General features: G+C 45.6%; 1 protein-coding gene across 1 annotated transcript; it reads left to right on the top strand.

Moving 5' to 3' along the window:
• Positions 1 to 63: 63 nt before the first annotated feature.
• On the top strand, positions 64 to 17,375 carry LOC139536340 (DNA replication licensing factor mcm2). Its single transcript, XM_071336798.1, has 16 exons — positions 64 to 168; positions 1,115 to 1,308; positions 1,499 to 1,662; positions 1,795 to 1,919; positions 2,071 to 2,209; positions 3,899 to 4,118; positions 4,379 to 4,586; positions 4,806 to 4,940; positions 5,250 to 5,441; positions 8,011 to 8,104; positions 8,310 to 8,560; positions 9,759 to 9,998; positions 10,155 to 10,397; positions 10,691 to 10,873; positions 13,146 to 13,301; positions 16,763 to 17,375. Exons 1-16 carry the CDS (start codon positions 163 to 165, stop codon positions 16,871 to 16,873), a joined length of 2,661 nt encoding a protein of 886 aa, XP_071192899.1. The 5' UTR covers positions 64 to 162; the 3' UTR covers positions 16,874 to 17,375.
• Positions 17,376 to 19,313: the final 1,938 nt, after the last annotated feature.

Raw genomic sequence — 19,313 nt, forward strand, 5'->3', positions numbered from 1 at the left:
TACGCTTTTTGCTCCGACCAATCATAAGGCTGCTCTTTGGTTCATTATTACATATTCATAATATTTCGCGCGCTTTGTATACCACGTGACGATTTCGCGGGAAAAGTAAGTGGTAAAAAATACATTTGCGTAGCAGCAGTAGAGACAAGCAAGCACGAAATAATGGCGGTGAGTGATTATTATCAAAATTGGCAATATATGTTTCAACATATTTCTTTTTTTTGACAGATAGTTGATTGTTTATTTCACGTTTATCTATTCCACTTGCTCTGGCAATTGTAAACATGTTTCCCATGCCAATAAAGCCCATTGCATTGGAAGTTGTTTATGTTCCTTGATAAATTATCTGAGGATTTCTGTTCGTTCGTGATGTCTTTTGCTCGCCAGTCAAAGTTGAGAAAGTGTCAGGAATCGACTCACGTTGTCTGCGACAGACAAATCATGTGCTGGTTAACGTTATATCCATAATTGTATTAATCTTCATAGTGACAATGGAGTGCCAATGATGTGCCTAGCCATGATGGCTGACAAACTGGCACACTTTAGCTACCTGGCTAACAATAGAAGCCATGCAGATCACATTTTTTGTGTAATTTAGTTAACTACATGGCAATGAACACTTAACTTACATATATAATATAAACGATTAACTACAGATTTTAGATCAGTTCGATGTCTGACTAGCTAGCGAACTAATGAAAGTTAGCTGCTAAGAGCGTTGGGCCAGTAACCGAAAGGTCGCTGGTTCAAATCCCGAAGTCGATCAGGTGAAAAATCTGTCATGTGTCCTTGAGTAAAGGCACTTAACCCAAATTGCTCCTGTAAATCGCCCTGGATAAGAACGTCTGCTAAATGACTCATTTTAAATGCAGCAATTTAAAATGGACTGTTAAAGTTAGCTATCTGGCTAGTAAACTGCTTTCCACAGTTTGAGCCTTAGTTCACCATGTTTAAGGAATAGGTATAATAATCTTAGCTAGCAAGCTATCTAGCACTAAACTATGTGTGTTGAGACAATAGATGGACTCTGTAATATATGAAATGCAACAGTCTGTAGCAAATGTAACAATGCAAAATACATCTGACTTGACTGCTTGTCTCCTTCCGTTGTCAGGATTCATCTGAGTCATATCACATGGCAACCAGCCCCGGCAGAGGCTCCAGGCGGGGGGAACTGACCTCCAGCCCCGGAAGAGACTTGCCCCCCTTTGAGGATGAGTCTGAGGGGCTCCTGGGTGAAGGAACTCTGCCTGGGGAAGAGGAGGAGGAGGGAGACGGGGAGGAACTGATTGGAGATGCAATGGAGAGGTGAGCAAGGGAGGAGAGGTAGAGGGAGGTGTTCAGACCCTGTAGTCTTGTACTGTAGTGCTTTACGTGTAGTGTTTTCAGGTTCTAGCTATGTTATAGCATGTTTACTAAGCACTTATACCACAAATTATATAGGGTTTATAATACAATATGATTTGCTTATACATTCTTCCCATCCCTCCCTATGCAGAGACTACCGAGCCATTCCTGAGCTGGACAGGTATGAGGTGGAGGGTCTGGATCTTGATGAGGAGCTGTCGGAGCTGTCTCCTGGAGCCAGGGCTGCTGCTGAGGACGCCATGAGGAGGAGAGACAGGGAGCAGGGAGGCAGGCTGAGGAGAGGACTGCTGTATGGTGAGAAGTTCTTCATAGTCTGTTATAGATTTTCTGACCATAAGATTAGATGTTCTACTCTTAGATAGTGGGATTGAAACGACACACATCAGGTTAAGAAATTCCTCATCACCTTCCTCTTCCGTCTAACAGACAGTGAGGATGAGGATGAAGAGCGCCCGGCCCGGAGGCGTCGCCTGGCGGAGCGGGCTGCAGATGGCACCGGGGCGGACGACGAGGAAATGATCGAGAGCATCGAGAACCTAGAGGACATGAAGGTAATAAAATATTTATTATATTCATTCATATTATTGATTTATTTTTCTGTGAAGAGCATTGTATTTTTAGCTTGTACAACATGTGCTATACAAACGGTTGATGGATGAATTGGTTGATGGATGTATTGATGGATGGATTAATTGCTTGCAGGGCCACTCTGTCAGGGAGTGGGTGGTCATGGCCGCGCCACGTCTGGAGATCTACCACCGCTTCAAGAACTTCCTGCGCACCCACGTAGATGAGAACGGGCACAACGTCTTCAAGGAGAAGATCAGCGACATGTGCAAAGGTACTTGTGTGTATATGTGTGTATACATATATGTGTGTATATGTATGTATGTATAAAAACATATATATATACACAAAAATATGTGGACAGCCCTTCAAATTAGTTGATTCGGCTTTTTCAGCCACACCCGTTGCTGACAGGTGTATAAAATCGAGCGTACAGCCATGCAATCTCCATAGACAACATTGGCAGTAGAATGGCCTTACTGAAGAGCTCAGTGACTTTCAACTTGGCACCGTCATAGGATGCCACTTTTCCAACAAGTCAGTTTTCAAATTTCTTCCCTGCTAGAGCTGCCCCGGTCAACTGTAAGGGCTGTTATTGTGGAAATGTCTAGGAGCAACGACGACTCAGCCGCTAAGTGGTAGGCAACACAAGCTCACAAAACGGGAGTACTGAAGTGTGTAAAATTCTTCTGTCCTTGCTTGCAACACTCACACCTGAGTTCCAAACTGCCTCTGGAAACAACGTCAGCACAAGAAAGGTTTGTCGGGAGCGTCATGAAATGGGTTTCCATGGCCGAGCAGCCGCACACAAGCCTAAGATGACCATGTGAAATGCCAAGCGTCGGCTGGAGTGGTGTAAATCACGCCTCCATTGGACTCTGGAGCAGAGGAAACACGTTCTCTGGAGTATTGAATCACACTTCAGCACCTGGCAGTCTGACGGACGAATCTGAGTTTGTTGGATGCAAGGAGAACGCCACCTGCCCGAATGCATTGTGCCAACTGTACACTTTGGTGGAGGAGGAATAATGGTCTGGGTCTTTTAAAAAGAATATTTTAAAAATAAATACATAAATTATGGTTCGGGCCCCTTAGTTCCAGTGAAGGGAAATTCAATGGCATTCTAGATGATTCTGTGCTTCCAACTTCGTGGCAACAGTTTGACGAAGGCCCTTTCCTGTTTCATTCCTGTTTCAGCATAACAATGCCCCGTGCACAAAGTGAGGTCCATACAAAAATGGTTTCTCGATCAGTGTGAAAGAACTTGACTGGCCTGCACAGAGTACTGACCTCAACTCCATCAAACACCTTTGGGATGAATTGGAACGCTGACTGCGAGCCAGGCCTAATGGCCTAACATCAATGCCCAACCTCACTATAACGCTCTTGTTGTTGAATGGAAGCAATGTTCCAACATCAAGAGGAAAGCCTTCCCAGAAGAGTGGAGGCTGTTATAGCAGCAAGGGGGGGGACCAACTCCATATTAAGGCCCATGGTTTTGGAATGAGATGTTCAACGAGCAGGTGTCCACATACTTTTGGTGGTGTATTTGTATCAGGAGCTTTGTTAGGTCTGTTCTGAAGTCGGACTGCAGAGTCACTGAAAATTACAAATCACCTTGTATCTATAGTAGGGCTGGAAATTGCCAGGGACCTCACGATACGATATCATAATACGCAGGTACCAATACAATATGTATTGCTTTTCTCACGATTCTATATGTATTGCGATTTGATGTTCCTAACATTGCTCACCTATACATCTGCTGCAGAGAGACGCGAGCATTGAGAACTAGTTTTGATCAGTCAGGGAAGTGCTGAAAACCATGTTGGCTCACTATTTTAAAAAGAGGATAGAGAACAAACTATATGAACTACAACATTAGGGATTCTGCACCTGGCTTTACTTGATCTTTGAAATGGGTTGACTACATTACTGATGTATTTAAACCAACCCCGTCCAGAGAACAAGGAGAGTCTGGTGGTGAACTACGAGGACCTAGCAGCCAGGGAGCATGTCCTGGCCTACTTCCTGCCAGAGGCGCCTACTGAGATGCTGAAGATATTTGACGAGGCAGCCAAGGAGGTAGTCCTGGCCATGTACCCCAAATACGACCGCATCGCTCACGAGATCCACGTCAGGATCTGCAACCTGCCCCTCGTCGAGGAGCTGAGATCCCTCAGGTAAATACAGATCACATATCTTCCATGATTTAAAAGTAGACTCAGCGATACAAATGTAGCATTAGTAGATCAGGCCAACTTTTGCAATAACAAGAGCGAGAGGCTAGTCTCTACAGTTGTCACAGAGCTACAACATTGCAGTAGACTTGAGGGAACTCCCATGCACACGGGCTGATACTGAGCCTCTTGCATCACTCCCCAAATAGGATTAATATGATTGCTTTTCCAATACCATGCTAATTTTATTTTCTCCTCTCCAGACAACTCCACCTGAACCAGTTGATCCGTACCAGTGGAGTGGTGACCTGCTGTACAGGTGTTCTGCCTCAGCTGGGCATGGTCAAGTACAACTGTAACAAGTGTAACTTCATCCTGGGACCCTTCTTCCAGTCCCAGAACCAGGAAGTGAAGCCAGGGTCCTGCCCTGAGTGCCAGTCTTTCGGCCCCTTCGACATTAATATGGAGTTGGTGAGTCAGTCGACCAATAGAAATACTCTTTTTAAAAAGGTTAGAAACATGAGTGGATCAATAAAAATACTATCTGATAAGGTTGAACCAGGAAGGGAAGCCAGGCTTCTGCCCTCAGCGCCAGGGCTGATTCTTCACCAGAGTGTGAAGGCTGAGGGGCTGACTAATAGATAAAGACTAGGCAAGAAATAAGACATGTTTTTTTATTTTTTTTGTCAGACTGTGTACCAGAACTACCAGCGAATCACCATCCAGGAGAGCCCCGGGAAGATCGCCGCTGGCCGCCTCCCACGCTCCAAAGATGCCATCCTATTGGCTGACCTGGTGGACCAATGCAAACCTGGAGACGAAATAGTGAGTCTGACTCCTAACAGAACCAAATCTCTGTAATTCTCAACACTGTAGGGCACTAACGTTGACTGCTAGTGGGATGTACGGGGCTGTGAGACGAAAGACACATGTCATTGCATTAATTATGATTTTAGTAGGTACTTGATGAATGCGAGGCCATTCTGAACAGCCATGTTTTTTTACTTGTATTTATTTTCTCATCCCAGCAACATGTCTGCAGTTAACCTTCTAGATCCTTCTTGTCAAAGAGGATGTTGACTTATTACGACAAGGTAGCTAGCTATGTTATTAATAACGTCTCTTTCCCTCCAGGAACTGACGGGCATCTACAACAACAACTATGACGGCTCTCTGAACATGGCCAACGGCTTCCCGGTGTTCGCTACGGTCATCATGGCCAATCATATCGCTCGGAGAGACAACAAAGTGGCCGTGGCTGAGCTCACTGACGAGGACATCAAGGCCATCGTAGCTTTGTCCAAGGACGAGCGCATCGGCGAGAGGGTGAGTTAGTAGCACCTACTGGTAAACTGTCAGACCACGAGCTCATCAGAGAGAGGGTAAGTTAGTAGCACCTACTGGTAAACTGTCAGACCACGAGCTCATCAGAGAGAGGGTAAGTTAGTAGCACCTACTGGTAAACTGTCAGACCACGAGCACATCAGAGAGAGGGTGAGTTAGTAGCACCTACTGGTAAACTGTCAGACCGCGAGCACATCAGAGAGAGGGTGAGTTAGTAGCACCTACTGGTAAACTGTCAGACCACGAGCTCATCAGAGAGAGGGTAAGTTAGTAGCACCTACTGGTAAACTGTCAGACCACGAGCTCATCAGAGAGAGGGTAAGTTAGTAGCACCTACTGGTAAACTGTCAGACCACGAGCTCATCAGAGAGAGGGTAAGTTAGTAGCACCTACTGGTAAACTGTCAGACCACGAGCTCATCAGAGAGAGGGTGAGTTAGTAGCACCTACTGGTAAACTGTCAGACCGCGAGCTCATCAGAGAGAGGGTAAGTTAGTAGCACCTACTGGTAAACTGTCAGACCACGAGCTCATCAGAGAGAGGGTGAGTTAGTAGCACCTACTGGTAAACTGTCAGACCGCGAGCACATCAGAGAGAGGGTGAGTTAGTAGCACCTACTGGTAAACTGTCAGACCACGAGCACATCAGAGAGAGGGTGAGTTAGTAGCACCTACTGGTAAACTGTCAGACCACGAGCTCATCAGAGAGAGGGTAAGTTAGTAGCACCTACTGGTAAACTGTCAGACCACGAGCTCATCAGAGAGAGGGTAAGTTAGTAGCACCTACTGGTAAACTGTCAGACCACGAGCTCATCAGAGAGAGGGTGAGTTAGTAGCACCTACTGGTAAACTGTCAGACCGCGAGCTCATCAGAGAGAGGGTAAGTTAGTAGCACCTACTGGTAAACTGTCAGACCACGAGCTCATCAGAGAGAGGGTGAGTTAGTAGCACCTACTGGTAAACTGTCAGACCGCGAGCACATCAGAGAGAGGGTGAGTTAGTAGCACCTACTGGTAAACTGTCAGACCGCGAGCTCATCAGAGAGAGGGTGAGTTAGTAGCACCTACTGGTAAACTGTCAGACCACGAGCACATCAGAGAGAGGGTGAGTTAGTAGCACCTACTGGTAAACTGTCAGACCACGAGCTCATCAGAGAGAGGGTAAGTTAGTAGCACCTACTGGTAAACTGTCAGACCGCGAGCACATCAGAGAGAGGGTAAGTTAGTAGCACCTACTGGTAAACTGTCAGACCACGAGCACATCAGAGAGAGGGTGAGTTAGTAGCACCTACTGGTAAACTGTCAGACCACGAGCACATCAGAGAGAGGGTAAGTTAGTAGCACCTACTGGTAAACTGTCAGACCGCGAGCACATCAGAGAGAGGGTAAGTTAGTAGCACCTACTGGTAAACTGTCAGACCCCGAGCACATCAGAGAGAGGGTAAGTTAGTAGCACCTACTGGTAAACTGTCAGACCGCGAGCTCATCAGAGAGAGGGTGAGTTAGTAGCACCTACTGGTAAACTGTCAGACCCCGAGCACATCAGAGAGAGGGTAAGTTAGTAGCACCTACTGGTAAACTGTCAGACCACGAGCTCATCAGAGAGAGGGTGAGTTAGTAGCACCTACTGGTAAACTGTCAGACCACGAGCTCATCAGAGAGAGGGTGAGTTAGTAGCACCTACTGGTAAACTGTCAGACCCCGAGCACATCAGAGAGAGGGTAAGTTAGTAGCACCTACTGGTAAACTGTCAGACCACGAGCTCATCAGAGAGAGGGTGAGTTAGTAGCACCTACTGGTAAACTGTCAGACCACGAGCACATCAGAGAGAGGGTGAGTTAGGCGGGACCCTGCTGGTACGGCAGGAGGACCCCGTGGTCACAAGTCTTTCCGTCTTTTATGTATGGTTTATTTAATAACAGATACAAGCCCATTGACATACTGTGGAAACAATTATTAATGGCTTGTGGCACAATATAGACTGAATGTATAAAACATTAGGAACACCTTCCTAATATTAATTTGCACCCCCTTCCTTTTGGCCCTCAGAACAGCCTCAATTCACCGGGGCATGGTGTTTAAAGCGTTCCACAGGGATGCTGGCCCATGTTGACTCCAATGCTTCCCACAGTTGTGTGAAGTTGGCTGGATGTCCTTTGGGTAGTGGACCATTCTTGATACACACTGGAAACTGTTGAGTGTGGAAAAACCCAGCAGCGTTGCAGTTCTTGTCACAAACCGTTGTAACTACTACCATGCCCTGTTCAAATGCACTTCAATATTTAGTTTTGTCCGTTCACCCTCTGAATGGGACACGTACACAATTCATGTCTCAAGACTTAAAACTCCTTCTTTAACCTGTCTCCTCCCCTTCATCTACACTGATAGAAGGTGACATCAATAAGGGATCATAGCTTTCACCTGGTCAGTGTCTATATAGCAGATGTTAATAGTCAATATCCGTAGATTGGCTTTTAGTCGTATTTTCTTTGGTCTGTTCATCCCCACCGGTACACCTTGTTCATCCCTTGGGCTGTCTCCTGTCTCTCTGCAGGTCTTTGCCAGTATCGGCCCCTCCATCTACGGCCATGAAGACATCAAGAGAGGCTTGGCTCTGGCTCTGTTTGGTGGAGAGCCCAAGAATCCAGGTTGGTGAACCATTCAACATCAGCGGTAGCCAACGCTCCTTCTGGAGAACAACCTTCCTTTAAATTGAGTTGGCTGTTTGATCAAATAAAATAAAAAAAAATTCAGTAGCTTTCTTGAATGAGGGCTACTCAGTCCTCTGTTATGATGCATCTATCATCTATCCTTCCTCTGTTCTGGGCTCTTACCTTTCCCTCTTTTCTCCAGGTGGGAAGCACAAGGTGCGAGGTGACCTCAACGTGCTCCTGTGCGGTGACCCCGGTACGGCCAAGTCCCAGTTCTTGAAGTACGTTGAGAAGGTGGCCAGCAGAGCGGTGTTCACCACCGGCCAGGGAGCCTCCGCTGTGGGCCTGACCGCCTACGTACAGAGACACCCGGTCACCAGGGAGTGGACTCTAGAGGCTGGAGCACTGGTGTTAGCGGACAGAGGGGTCTGTCTTATCGACGAGTTTGACAAGGTGAGAGGGAGAAAGGGTTGATATGATGGGAGAGAGGGGTTAGAGTTGGACTAAGGGAGTGGACTCTAGAGGCTAGGACCTTGGTGTTAGTGGACAGAGGGGTCTGTCTCATCGACTTTAAGGGGTGGGGGGTAAAGTGGTTGTTAAGGTGTGGGGGGGGAAGGGGGTTGTTAAGGTGTGGGTGGGAAAAGGGAGACCAAGTATAGTATATTTCCAGCAACATTCAAAGTAAAGGATTTGTTCATTTTTAAAACTGTTCAGTGCCTTGTGCAGGGCCATGAGTATTTTCAGGTCAGGAAGATCTCCTAACGATGGAATAGGAAGTGTAGTTTCTCCTGTCTGTGACACTCCTGTAGACTGTAGTGCTCAACATGTCTCTCCTGTCTGTGACACTCCTGTAGACTGTAGTGCTCAACATGTCTCTCCTGTCTGTGACACTCCTGTAGACTGTAGTGCTCAACATGTCTCTCCTGTAGACTGTAGTGCTCAACATGTCTCTCCTGTAGACTGTAGTGCTCAACATGTCTCTCCTGTAGACTGCAGTGCTCAACATGTCTCTCCTGTAGACTGCAGTGCTCAACATGTCTCTCCTGTAGACTGTAGTGCTCAACATGTCTCTCCTGTAGACTGCAGTGCTCAACATGTCTCTCCTGTAGACTGTAGTGCTCAACATGTCTCTCCTGTAGACTGCAGTGCTCAACATGTCTCTCCTGTAGACTGCAGTGCTCAACATGTCTCTCCTGTAGACTGCAGTGCTCAACATGTCTCTCCTGTAGACTGCAGTGTTCAACATGTCTCTCCTGTAGACTGCAGTGTTCAACATGTCTCTCCTGTAGACTGCAGTGCTCAACATGTCTCTCCTGTAGACTGCAGTGCTCAACATGTCTCTCCTGTAGACTGCAGTGCTCAACATGTCTCTCCTGTAGACTGCAGTGTTCAACATGTCTCTCCTGTAGACTGTAGTGTTCAACATGTCTCTCCTGTAGACTGCAGTGCTCAACATGTCTCTCCTGTAGACTGCAGTGCTCAACATGTCTCTCCTGTAGACTGCAGTGTTCAACATGTCTCTCCTGTAGACTGCAGTGCTCAACATGTCTCTCCTGTCTGTGACACTCCTGTAGACTGCAGTGTTCAACATGTCTCTCCTGTCTGTGACACTCCTGTAGACTGTAGTGCTCAACATGTCTCTCCTCTCTAGATGAACGATGCAGACAGGACCAGTATCCACGAGGCCATGGAACAACAGAGCATCTCCATCTCCAAGGCCGGCATCGTCACCTCGCTCCAGGCACGCTGTACCATCATCGCTGCCGCCAACCCTATCGGTGGTCGCTACGACCCGTCTCTGACCTTCTCTGAGAACGTGGATCTGACCGAGCCTATCGTGTCCCGTTTTGACGTCCTGTGTGTGGTCAGAGATACTGTGGACCCAGTGCAGGTAAAGACTATTGGCCAAGTTCTCAGCTTTCTGTTGTTGTTCTCTCATCATCCCTGTAATGATATGACCGGATGTTTTGTTAGTTAGCTGAATGAATTGACACTTGTTCTTTGCAATATTGTAACCTTCTAACTTGTCTTTGTCCACCATTTACAGGATGAGCTGCTGGCTCGTTTCGTGGTGGGCAGCCACATCAAGCATCACCCCAGCAACAAGGAGGGTGGCATGGCTGGCTTGGAGGAGGTGGTTCTGCCCAACACCACAGACGTGCCTCCTATCCCCCAGGAGCTGCTGAGGAAATACATCATGTACTCTAAGGAAAGGGTCCGGCCCAAACTCAACCAGATGGACCAGGATAAGGTGGCTCACATCTACAGCGACCTGCGCAAAGAGTCCATGGTGAGTGTGTCACAAACGGTGGTTCGAGCTCTCAGCCGGTAAGACTGTAAGCTAGCTAGCTGAGCTGAAGCCTGGGGAGATAATGCAAGGCCCTCAGCTGGCATGGGTCCATCTCATGTCTCAGAACACCTCATTGATATTTCAATTCACTTTCTGAGTTGATGCCGAAACTGAAACGAATGAAACGGATACTTAAACATGTAGTTGTATTTTATCCTTGAGGGTTCGTGACCTTCATATGTCCAAACTGTCTACTGTCAATAATAATTCAATAACTTAATGTGTCTGTGTAGGCGACAGGCAGCATCCCCATCACGGTGCGTCACATCGAGTCTATGATCCGCATGGCGGAGGCCCACGCCAGGATGCACCTCCGAGACTACGTAGTGGAGGATGACGTCAACATGGCCATCAGAGTCATGCTGGAGAGCTTCATCGACACTCAGAAGTTCAGCGTCATGAGGAGCATGAGGAAGGTAAGCACAGGGAATGTGTTGGACTATACGTGGGTCGTGTTCACTAGAGCAAATTGTAGCGAAATGTTTTGCAAGGGAAAAGGGTAATATGTGTTCTTCTAGTTCTGTAGAGGGTAAGATGGTGCAGGAGGGGAAAAGCCCAACATAGATTTGTCTCCACTTAGTGGTCATACACTATTAATATATAAGGATTGGACTGTCTGTCACAACACAGTGAATACAGTATGTCAAACACTGGTTCCTGGTCCTCTGGATGTTACCTGGCGCTCAGACGAGATGTCAAGCTGCTGCTTTTTATTCTGAAACTAACTCAGACCTGCCAACATGCACGCATTTTCCGTACCAACTGCAATTCTCTGTCCAGGTAGAGATCCGAGTTAAAAGTATGCAGAAATGAATAGGGCCTGATTTTGTTTTTGTTTTTTACATAAAAAATAAATCCACTGAGTAAATCTCACATCCCGATTCTCAAACTGCAACACACAGACATGTACGGAGTTTGTGTCAACGGACATGGAGATGAATACATCATTATTGGACGTAGCTACCTCCGTGTCTGCCCCTCTTCCTGTTTGTTGTGATGCTGAGTTTTCTGACAGTCAGCTGTACGTAAACACATGGACAAATCCCTTTTTGACCCTGTGTGTTGTGGAAAGGTAAACACTAATTGTGTCAAGCTAACGTTTGCGAACATAAGATGGACATTCAGTGGGCTCTAAAGTGCCAGCAGTTCACTCGCATTTGCTAGTGAGAGAAATTAAATGCAAATACGAAAAATAACTGGTCGCTTTGTGCGAGTGTGATACAACTACGCAGAATTAAATGTGTATTTTCCACTTAACATTACGAGGTTCACGCAACCTGATAGACTGTAACTAATTATGATCCATGTCGCAAAAAGTATCATAAAAAATAAATATAAACCTTTTGTTGTTAAATGGAGTCGGGAGTTTAGAAGACTGCACGATGAAGATTGAACAAGTGTCCGGTATTAACTATAGACGCAATGCTTCTAAAATGCCTCTTGGCACTAGATTTGAGATTGTATCCATTTCAAAAATCTGAAATGGATACATGCGCTGCAAAGAAATACAATGGGCACATTTTACATAGGCTGAAACACCGGACTCTTCTAGCAAACAGCGGTCAGATTCCCTTTGCGGTAGCCTACTGAACAGCGGTCAGATTCCCTTTGCGGTAGCCTACTGAACAGCGGTCAGATTCTCTTTGCGGTAGCCTACTGAACAGCGGTCAGATTCTCTTTGCGGTAGCCTACTGAACAGCGGTCAGATTCCCTTTGCGGTAGCCTACTGAACAGCGGTCGGATTCCCTTTGCGGTAGCCTACTGAACAGCGGTCGGATTCCCTTTGCGGTAGCCTACTGAACAGCGGTCAGATTCCCTTTGCGGTAGCCTACTGAACAGCGGTCGGATTCCCTTTGCGGTAGCCTACTGAACAGCGGTCGGATTCCCTTTGCGGTAGCCTACTGAACAGCGGTCGGATTCCCTTTGCGGTAGCCTACTGAACAGCGGTCAGATTCTCTTTGCGGTAGCCTACTGAACAGCGGTCAGATTCCCTTTGCGGTAGTCTACTGAACAGCGGTCAGATTCTCTTTGCGGTAGCCTACTGAACAGCGGTCAGATTCTCTTTGCGGTAGCCTACTGAACAGCGGTCAGATTCCCTTTGCGGTAGCCTACTGAACAGCGGTCAGATTCCCTTTGCGGTAGTCTACTGAACAGCGGTCAGATTCCCTTTGCGGTAGCCTACTGAACAGCGGTCAGATTCCCTTTGCGGTAGCCTACTGAACAGCGGTCAGATTCCCTTTGCGGTAGCCTACTGAACAGCGGTCAGATTCCCTTTGCGGTAGTCTACTGAACAGCGGTCAGATTCTCTTTGCGGTAGCCTACTGAACAGCGGTCAGATTCTCTTTGCGGTAGCCTACTGAACAGCGGTCAGATTCTCTTTGCGGTAGCCTACTGAACAGCGGTCAGATTCTCTTTGTGGTAGCCTACTGAACAAGCTTAGCCTAGTTAAGCTTTGTGTAGCCAGACTTCGACCATATGTGTAAATGGAATGCTGTCAAGAAAGTTTTCCAACCTTTAGATAGACTTGATTTACTACAATTCTATAATTGCGATCAGACTCACAAACAGCATGGGCACGAGGGTGGGGGGAGAGAGAATCTCAAATATGCCGCACGCATCTGGTACTCTAAAAAGTTGGACAGGGTTGGCAGGTCTGCTAAGTTATCCCTCGTTTCCTCCTCTCTCTAGACGTTTGCCCGTTACCTGGCGTTCAGAAAAGACAACAATGAGTTGCTGCTGTTCATCCTGAAGCAGCTGGTGTCGGAGCAGGTGGCGTATCAGAGGAACCGGTACGGAGCACAGCAGGACACCATCGAGATCCCAGAGAAAGACCTGGTGGACAAGGTAATGAGCTGATGGTGGTGTCTTAATGAATAGTGTAAAATGTATTACTTACATTTCTACTGTAATGTACTATACCAATCTGTTTCCTCTCAGTCTCCTCTCCCTTATTGTATTCTAGCAAGATGCTAACAGCGTCAGCGCCGGTGTAGTAGGATTCAGTCTTAGTCCTGCATTGAAGCTTTGCCTGTTTGATGGTTCGTCTGAGGGCATGGCTGTCCCGCTCCTTGAAAGCGGCAGCTCTAGCCTTTAGCTCTGTGCAGATGTTGCCTGTAATCCTTGGCTTCTGGTTGGGATATGTACGTACAGTCACTGTGGGGACAACGTCATTGATGAAGCCGGTGACTGAGGTGGTGTACTCCTCAATGCCATTGGAGGAATCCCGTAACATATTCAAGTCTGCTAGCAGAACACTCAAGGAGCATCCGCGTCATCTGACCACTTCCGTATTGAGCGAGTTGCTGGTGCTTCCTGATTTAGTTTTTGTTTGTAAGCAGGAATCAGTAGGATAGAATTATGGTCAGATTTTCCAAATGGAGGGAGAGCTTTGTACGCTTCTCTGTGTGGAGTAAAGGTGGTATAGAGAATAAGTGTGAAGGTGCTTTCTGTTCTTCCCCTTGGGGAAAATGTTTAATTTTGTTGTCCATGCTGATATACACTGAACAAAAATATAAATGCAACATTCTATATCTTGAGTACATTAAACATAATTTGCGGCTATTTGTGAAGTTCAATAGTTTCCAACATATACAGTGCATTCGGAAAGTATTTAGACCCCTTGACATTTTCCACATTTTGTTACGTTGCAGCCTTATTCTAAAAATTGATTAAATTGCTTGTTTCCCGCAAGCTACACACAATACCCCATAATGACAAAGTGAAAACAGGTTTAGATTATTTTTTTTACAAATGTATTAAACTGAAATATCACATTTACATAGGTATTCAGACCCTTTACTCAGTGCTTTGTTGAAGCACCTTTGGCATTAATATCAGCCTCGAGTCTTCTTGGGTATGACGCTACAAGTTTGGCACACCTGTTTTTGGGGAGTTTCTCCCATTCTTCTCTGCAGATCCTCTCAAGCTCTGTCAGGTTGGATGGGGAGCATTGCTGCACAGCTATTTTTCTGGTCTCTCCAGAGATGTTCAAGTCTGGGCTCTGGCTGGGCCACTCAAGGACATTCAGAGACTTGTCCCGAAGCCCCTGCGTTGTCTTGGCTGTGTGCTTAGGGTCGTTGTCCTGTTGGAAGGTGAACCTTCGCCCCAGTCTGAGATCCTGAGCCCTCTGGAGCAGGTTTTCATCAAGGATCTCTCTGTACTTTGCTCCGTTCATCTTTCCCTCGATCCTGACTAGTCTTCTAGGGCCTGCCGCTGGAAAAACATCCCCACAGCATGATGCCACCACCATGCTTCACCGTAAGGATGTTGCCAGGTTTCCTCCAGACGTAATGCTTGGCATTCAGGCCAAATGGTTCGATCTTGGTTTCATCAGACCAGAGAATCTTGTCTTTTGGCAAACTCCAAGCAGGCTGTCATGTGCCTATTACTGAGGAGTGGCTTCCATCTGGCCACTCTACCATAAAGGCCTGATTGGTGGAGTGCTGCGGAGATGGTTGTCCTTCTGGAAGTTTCTCCCATCTCCACAGAGGAACTCTGGAGCTCTGTCAGTGACATCAGTTTCTTGATCACCTCCTTGACCAAGGCCCTTCTCCCCTGAATCAAATTGTATTAGTCACATGCGCCGGATACAACAGATCTTACAGTGAACCAACAATGCAGTTTAATAAATGCAGATAAGAAATAAAATAACAAGTAATTAAATAAATAATAATAACAATACCGGTTGAGGGAATATGTAAAAGTGTTATTGAAGTGACTATGCATAGATAACATGTTTTTATCTTTTTAACCTTTATTTAACTAGGCAAGTCAGTTAAGAACAAATTCTTATTTATAATGACCGCCTACTGGGGAACAGTGGGTTAACTGCCTTGTCACCTTGGGATTTGATCTCGCAACCTTTTGGTTACTGGCTCTAACCACTAGGCTACCTGCCGCCCCTAATAACAGAGTAGCAGCGGTGCAAAAAAGGAGGGGAGGCAAAGGGGGGGGGGGGGGCGGGCAAGGAAAATAGTCTGGGTAGCCATTTGATTAGGTGTTCAGGAGTCTTATGGCTTGGGGCTGGAAGCTGTTTAGAAGCCTCTTGGACCTAGACTTGCTGTGCGGTAGCAGAGAGAACAGTCTATGACTCGGGTGGCTGGAGTCTTTGACAATTTTTAGGGCCTTCCTCTGACACCGATTGCTCAGTTAGGCCGGGCGGCCAGCTCTAGAAAGAGTATTGGTGGTTACAAACTTTCATTTAAGAATGATGGAGGCCACTGTGTTCTTGGGGACCTTCAATGCTGCTGACATTCCCCAGGTCTAAACCTGTTTTTCAATTTGTCATTATGGGGTATTGTATGTAGCTTGAGGGGGGGGGGAATATTTGATACATTTTTGAATAAGGCTGCAACGTAACAATGTAGAAAAAGTCGAGGGGTCTGAATACTTTCCGAATGCACTATACGCTGATAAAACATGTAAACGCAACATGTAAAGTGTTGGTCCCATGTTTCATGGGCTGAAATAAAAGATCCCAGAAATGTTCCGTATACACAAAAAGCTTATTTCTCTCTTTTTGTGCACACATTTGTTTACATCCCTCTTAGTGAGCATTTCTTTGCCAATATAATCCATCCACCTGATCGGTGTGGCATATGAAGAAGCTGATTTAACAGCATGATCATTATGTCTCAAGTTGAGGGAGAGTGCAATTGGCACGTTGACTGCAGGAATGTCCACCAGAGCTGTTGCCAGAATTGAATGTTCGTTTCTCTACCATAAGCCGCCTCAAGTCATTTTAGAGTTTGGCAGTACGTCCAACTGGCCTTACAACGCAGACAACATGTATGGCGTCGTGTGGGCAAGCGGTTTCCTGTAAAACGAGTGCCCCCTGGTGGCTTTGTGGTTATGGAATGGGCAGACATAAGTTACAGACAACTAACACAGTTGCATTTTATCCATGGCAATTTGAATGCAAAGGAATACCGTGACGAGATCCTGTTTTTTGCGGGGGTGGGGGGGTTGTATCTTTGACCAACAGATGTATATCTGTTTTACCAGTCATGTGAAATCCATAGATTAGGTTCCCAATTAATTTATTTAAATTGACTGATTTCCTCATCAAATTTTCTTTATTTATTTATATAGCCCTTCTTACATCGTCTGATGCCACAAAGTGCTGTACAGAAACCCAGCCTAAAACCCCAAACAGCAAGCAATGCAGGTGTAGAAGCACGGTGGCTTGGAAAAACTCGCTAGAAGCGAAACCTAGAGAGGAACCAGGCTCAGTAAAAATCTTTTGAAATTGTTGCTTATGATTTTTGTTCAGTATAGTTGAATTGTTCTGTTCTCTCCTGCCACAGGCCAGACAGATCAGCATCCACAACCTGTCAGCGTTCTATGACAGCGACGCGTTCCGATCCAACAAGTTCTCTCACGACATGAAGAACAAGTTGATCCTGCAGCAGTTCTAAATCTGTCCATCTGCTGTTGCCTGGGGGGGGGGACAACCTACTGCGTTCTAAATGCACCCTATTCCCTATGTAGTGCACTAGTTTTGGACCAGGGCCCATAGGGTGCCATTTGGAGCACTATCTCAGTCTGGATGTGTAAATAATTGTAAATGTTTGTCACCCTGTTGGAAGAAGGAAGCATTCTAATAAGTTGTAAAATGGCCCAATTTCTTATCAATGTTACAATTAGTCTGGATTCAGGGTCTGGATTCATGTACGACTTGTGTGAATGTAACATGTATATTTCTTCATTACGAACTTTTCAACTTTCTCATCTTGGAACACAGCTTGTGTGTTTATCAATTGTTAGTGTTTTTGTAATGTTATAGTTTAGCTGTATTAATGTTTTTGAAAGATGAACTACAATAGTTGTGGGTTCATTTCAGTCGACCCAGAACTAAAATATTGTTTTTGACTGCACCATGTACACTTAGCAAAAAAAATAAACGCAACATGTAAAGTGTTAGTTTCATTATCTGAAATTTAAAAATCCCTTAAATTGTACATGTGCACAAAAAGCTTATTTCTCTCATTTTGTGCACAAATTTGTTTTCCTTGTTAGTGAGCATTTCTCCTTTGCCAAGATAATCCATCTATCCACCTGACAGGTGTGGTCTATCAAAAAGTTGATGAAACAGCATGGTCATTACACAGGTGCACCTTGTGTTGGGTCCATAAAGGTGCTGTTTTGTCCACAATGCTACTGATGTCAAGTTTTGAAGGAGTGTGCAATTGGCATGCTGACTGCAGGAATGTCCACCAGAGCTGTTGCCAGAGTGAGTATTGAATGGTAATTTCTCTACCATAAACTGCCTCCAATGTTGTTTTGGAGAATTTGGCAGTATGTCCAACTGGCCTCACAACCGTAGACCACATGTAACCATCCCAGCCCAGGACCTACACATCTGGCTTCACCTTTGGGATTGTCTGAGGGTGGGTGCTGAGGAGTATTTCTGTCTAATAAAGCCCCTTTGTTAGGAAACAACTCATTCTGATTGTGCCTGACTCCCCAGTGGGTGGGCCTTTGCCCACCCATGGCTGCACCCCTGCCCAGTCATGTGAAATCCATAGATTAGGGCCTAATGAATTTATTTCAATTTACTGATTTCCTTAAATGAACTGTAACTCAGTAAAATATTACATTTGTTGCATTTTATATTTTTCTGTATATATTTACGTAGTCTGTCCGTGAGAGAAGGTGTGGTAGATAGTCTGTGGTTTCAGGTTGGACATTCTTCTTGATGTTGGTACAGATGAAGACCATATTACAATCAGTTTATGCTGACCTTCATGCATTCCAGTTCTGGTCTGGGACTGTAGAATTCAGGGATTTTTTGTTGTTGATAATAAATGACAATTATTGAAGCTTGTCATGTGTACTGAAGATATGGTCAGAAAGTGTACTTAGGAGGACCCAAAGTGTCCTTTGTGGACAGTGTGTCACCTGCAGCCACTGCAAGGATCAACATATTTAGTCCTAGTGGCCTCCTGCATGTACAGCTCTTCTATCGGCGAATCAACATTTATGGGTGTGTGGGTGACATAGAAATACACATTGTTGTAGCCTAGAGTCCCGCCATTGGTAGAATTTATAAAGGAGGTTTCTTCTGGTTAAAAATCACTGCAACCAGTTTTCCATCAAAATCTTTTATGCTGATAATTTCTTAAAATTATTTAACCTTTATATAACTAGGCAACTCAGTTAAGAACAAATTCTTATTTACAATGACAGCCTACACCGGGCACACCCGGACGACGCTGCGCCAATTGTGCGCCGCCCTATGGGACTCCCAATCACGGCCGGTTGTGATACAGCCTGGATTCAACCAGGGTGTCTGTAGTGACGCCTCCAGCACTGAGCCGCAGTGCTTTAGACCCCTGCGCATGAAAAAAATGACGAGTGGGCTGACGGAAACAGGACAATTTTACAAATGTGGAAAGAATTTGTTCGTTCGACACGGTGGTATCTTTTTGTGTGTAAAATATATCATGCGTGAAGCGGCGGTGGAAAACTTTATGTGCAAGTATTGATATAATAACCATATCGAAGTAAATGTTCTTGCCAGTCACGTGATGATATGTTGTGTGGTCCTCCCACTCGGGAAACAATGCAGTTTATTAGGCTACAGATGAAATAAATTATGGTGAACTTCACGGGGTGGTGAAAGTGCACGTGATGAGCTTGATGATCCTTTCCAATAAATATCGAGCTTCTTATTCTGGTGACATGATTGATGCTTGACTGCCATTTGACAAATAAAAATAACCATAATAGATTACCACAGTATGAGTCACAATACCCATAAAACCTAGTGATCAAACAAGGAAATGGTTCCAATAGTTTTTCCACCATTCATTTTCCTATAAGGGATTTTAGAAACACTTTAAACAAGGGCTGTGT

Source organism: Salvelinus alpinus, chromosome 12, assembly GCF_045679555.1.
Source record: "Salvelinus alpinus chromosome 12, SLU_Salpinus.1, whole genome shotgun sequence".
Lineage (NCBI taxonomy): Eukaryota > Metazoa > Chordata > Actinopteri > Salmoniformes > Salmonidae > Salvelinus > Salvelinus alpinus.

What these genes read in the sequence shown, in the direction of transcription:
- LOC139536340 (XM_071336798.1), top strand. An exon ending in TGGAGAGCCCAAGAATCCAG is followed by an intron (nt 8,105 to 8,309) that starts GTTGGTGAACCA and finishes TCTTTTCTCCAG; the next exon opens with GTGGGAAGCACAAGGTGCGA. An exon ending in ACCTGCGCAAAGAGTCCATG is followed by an intron (nt 10,398 to 10,690) that starts GTGAGTGTGTCA and finishes GTGTCTGTGTAG; the next exon opens with GCGACAGGCAGCATCCCCAT.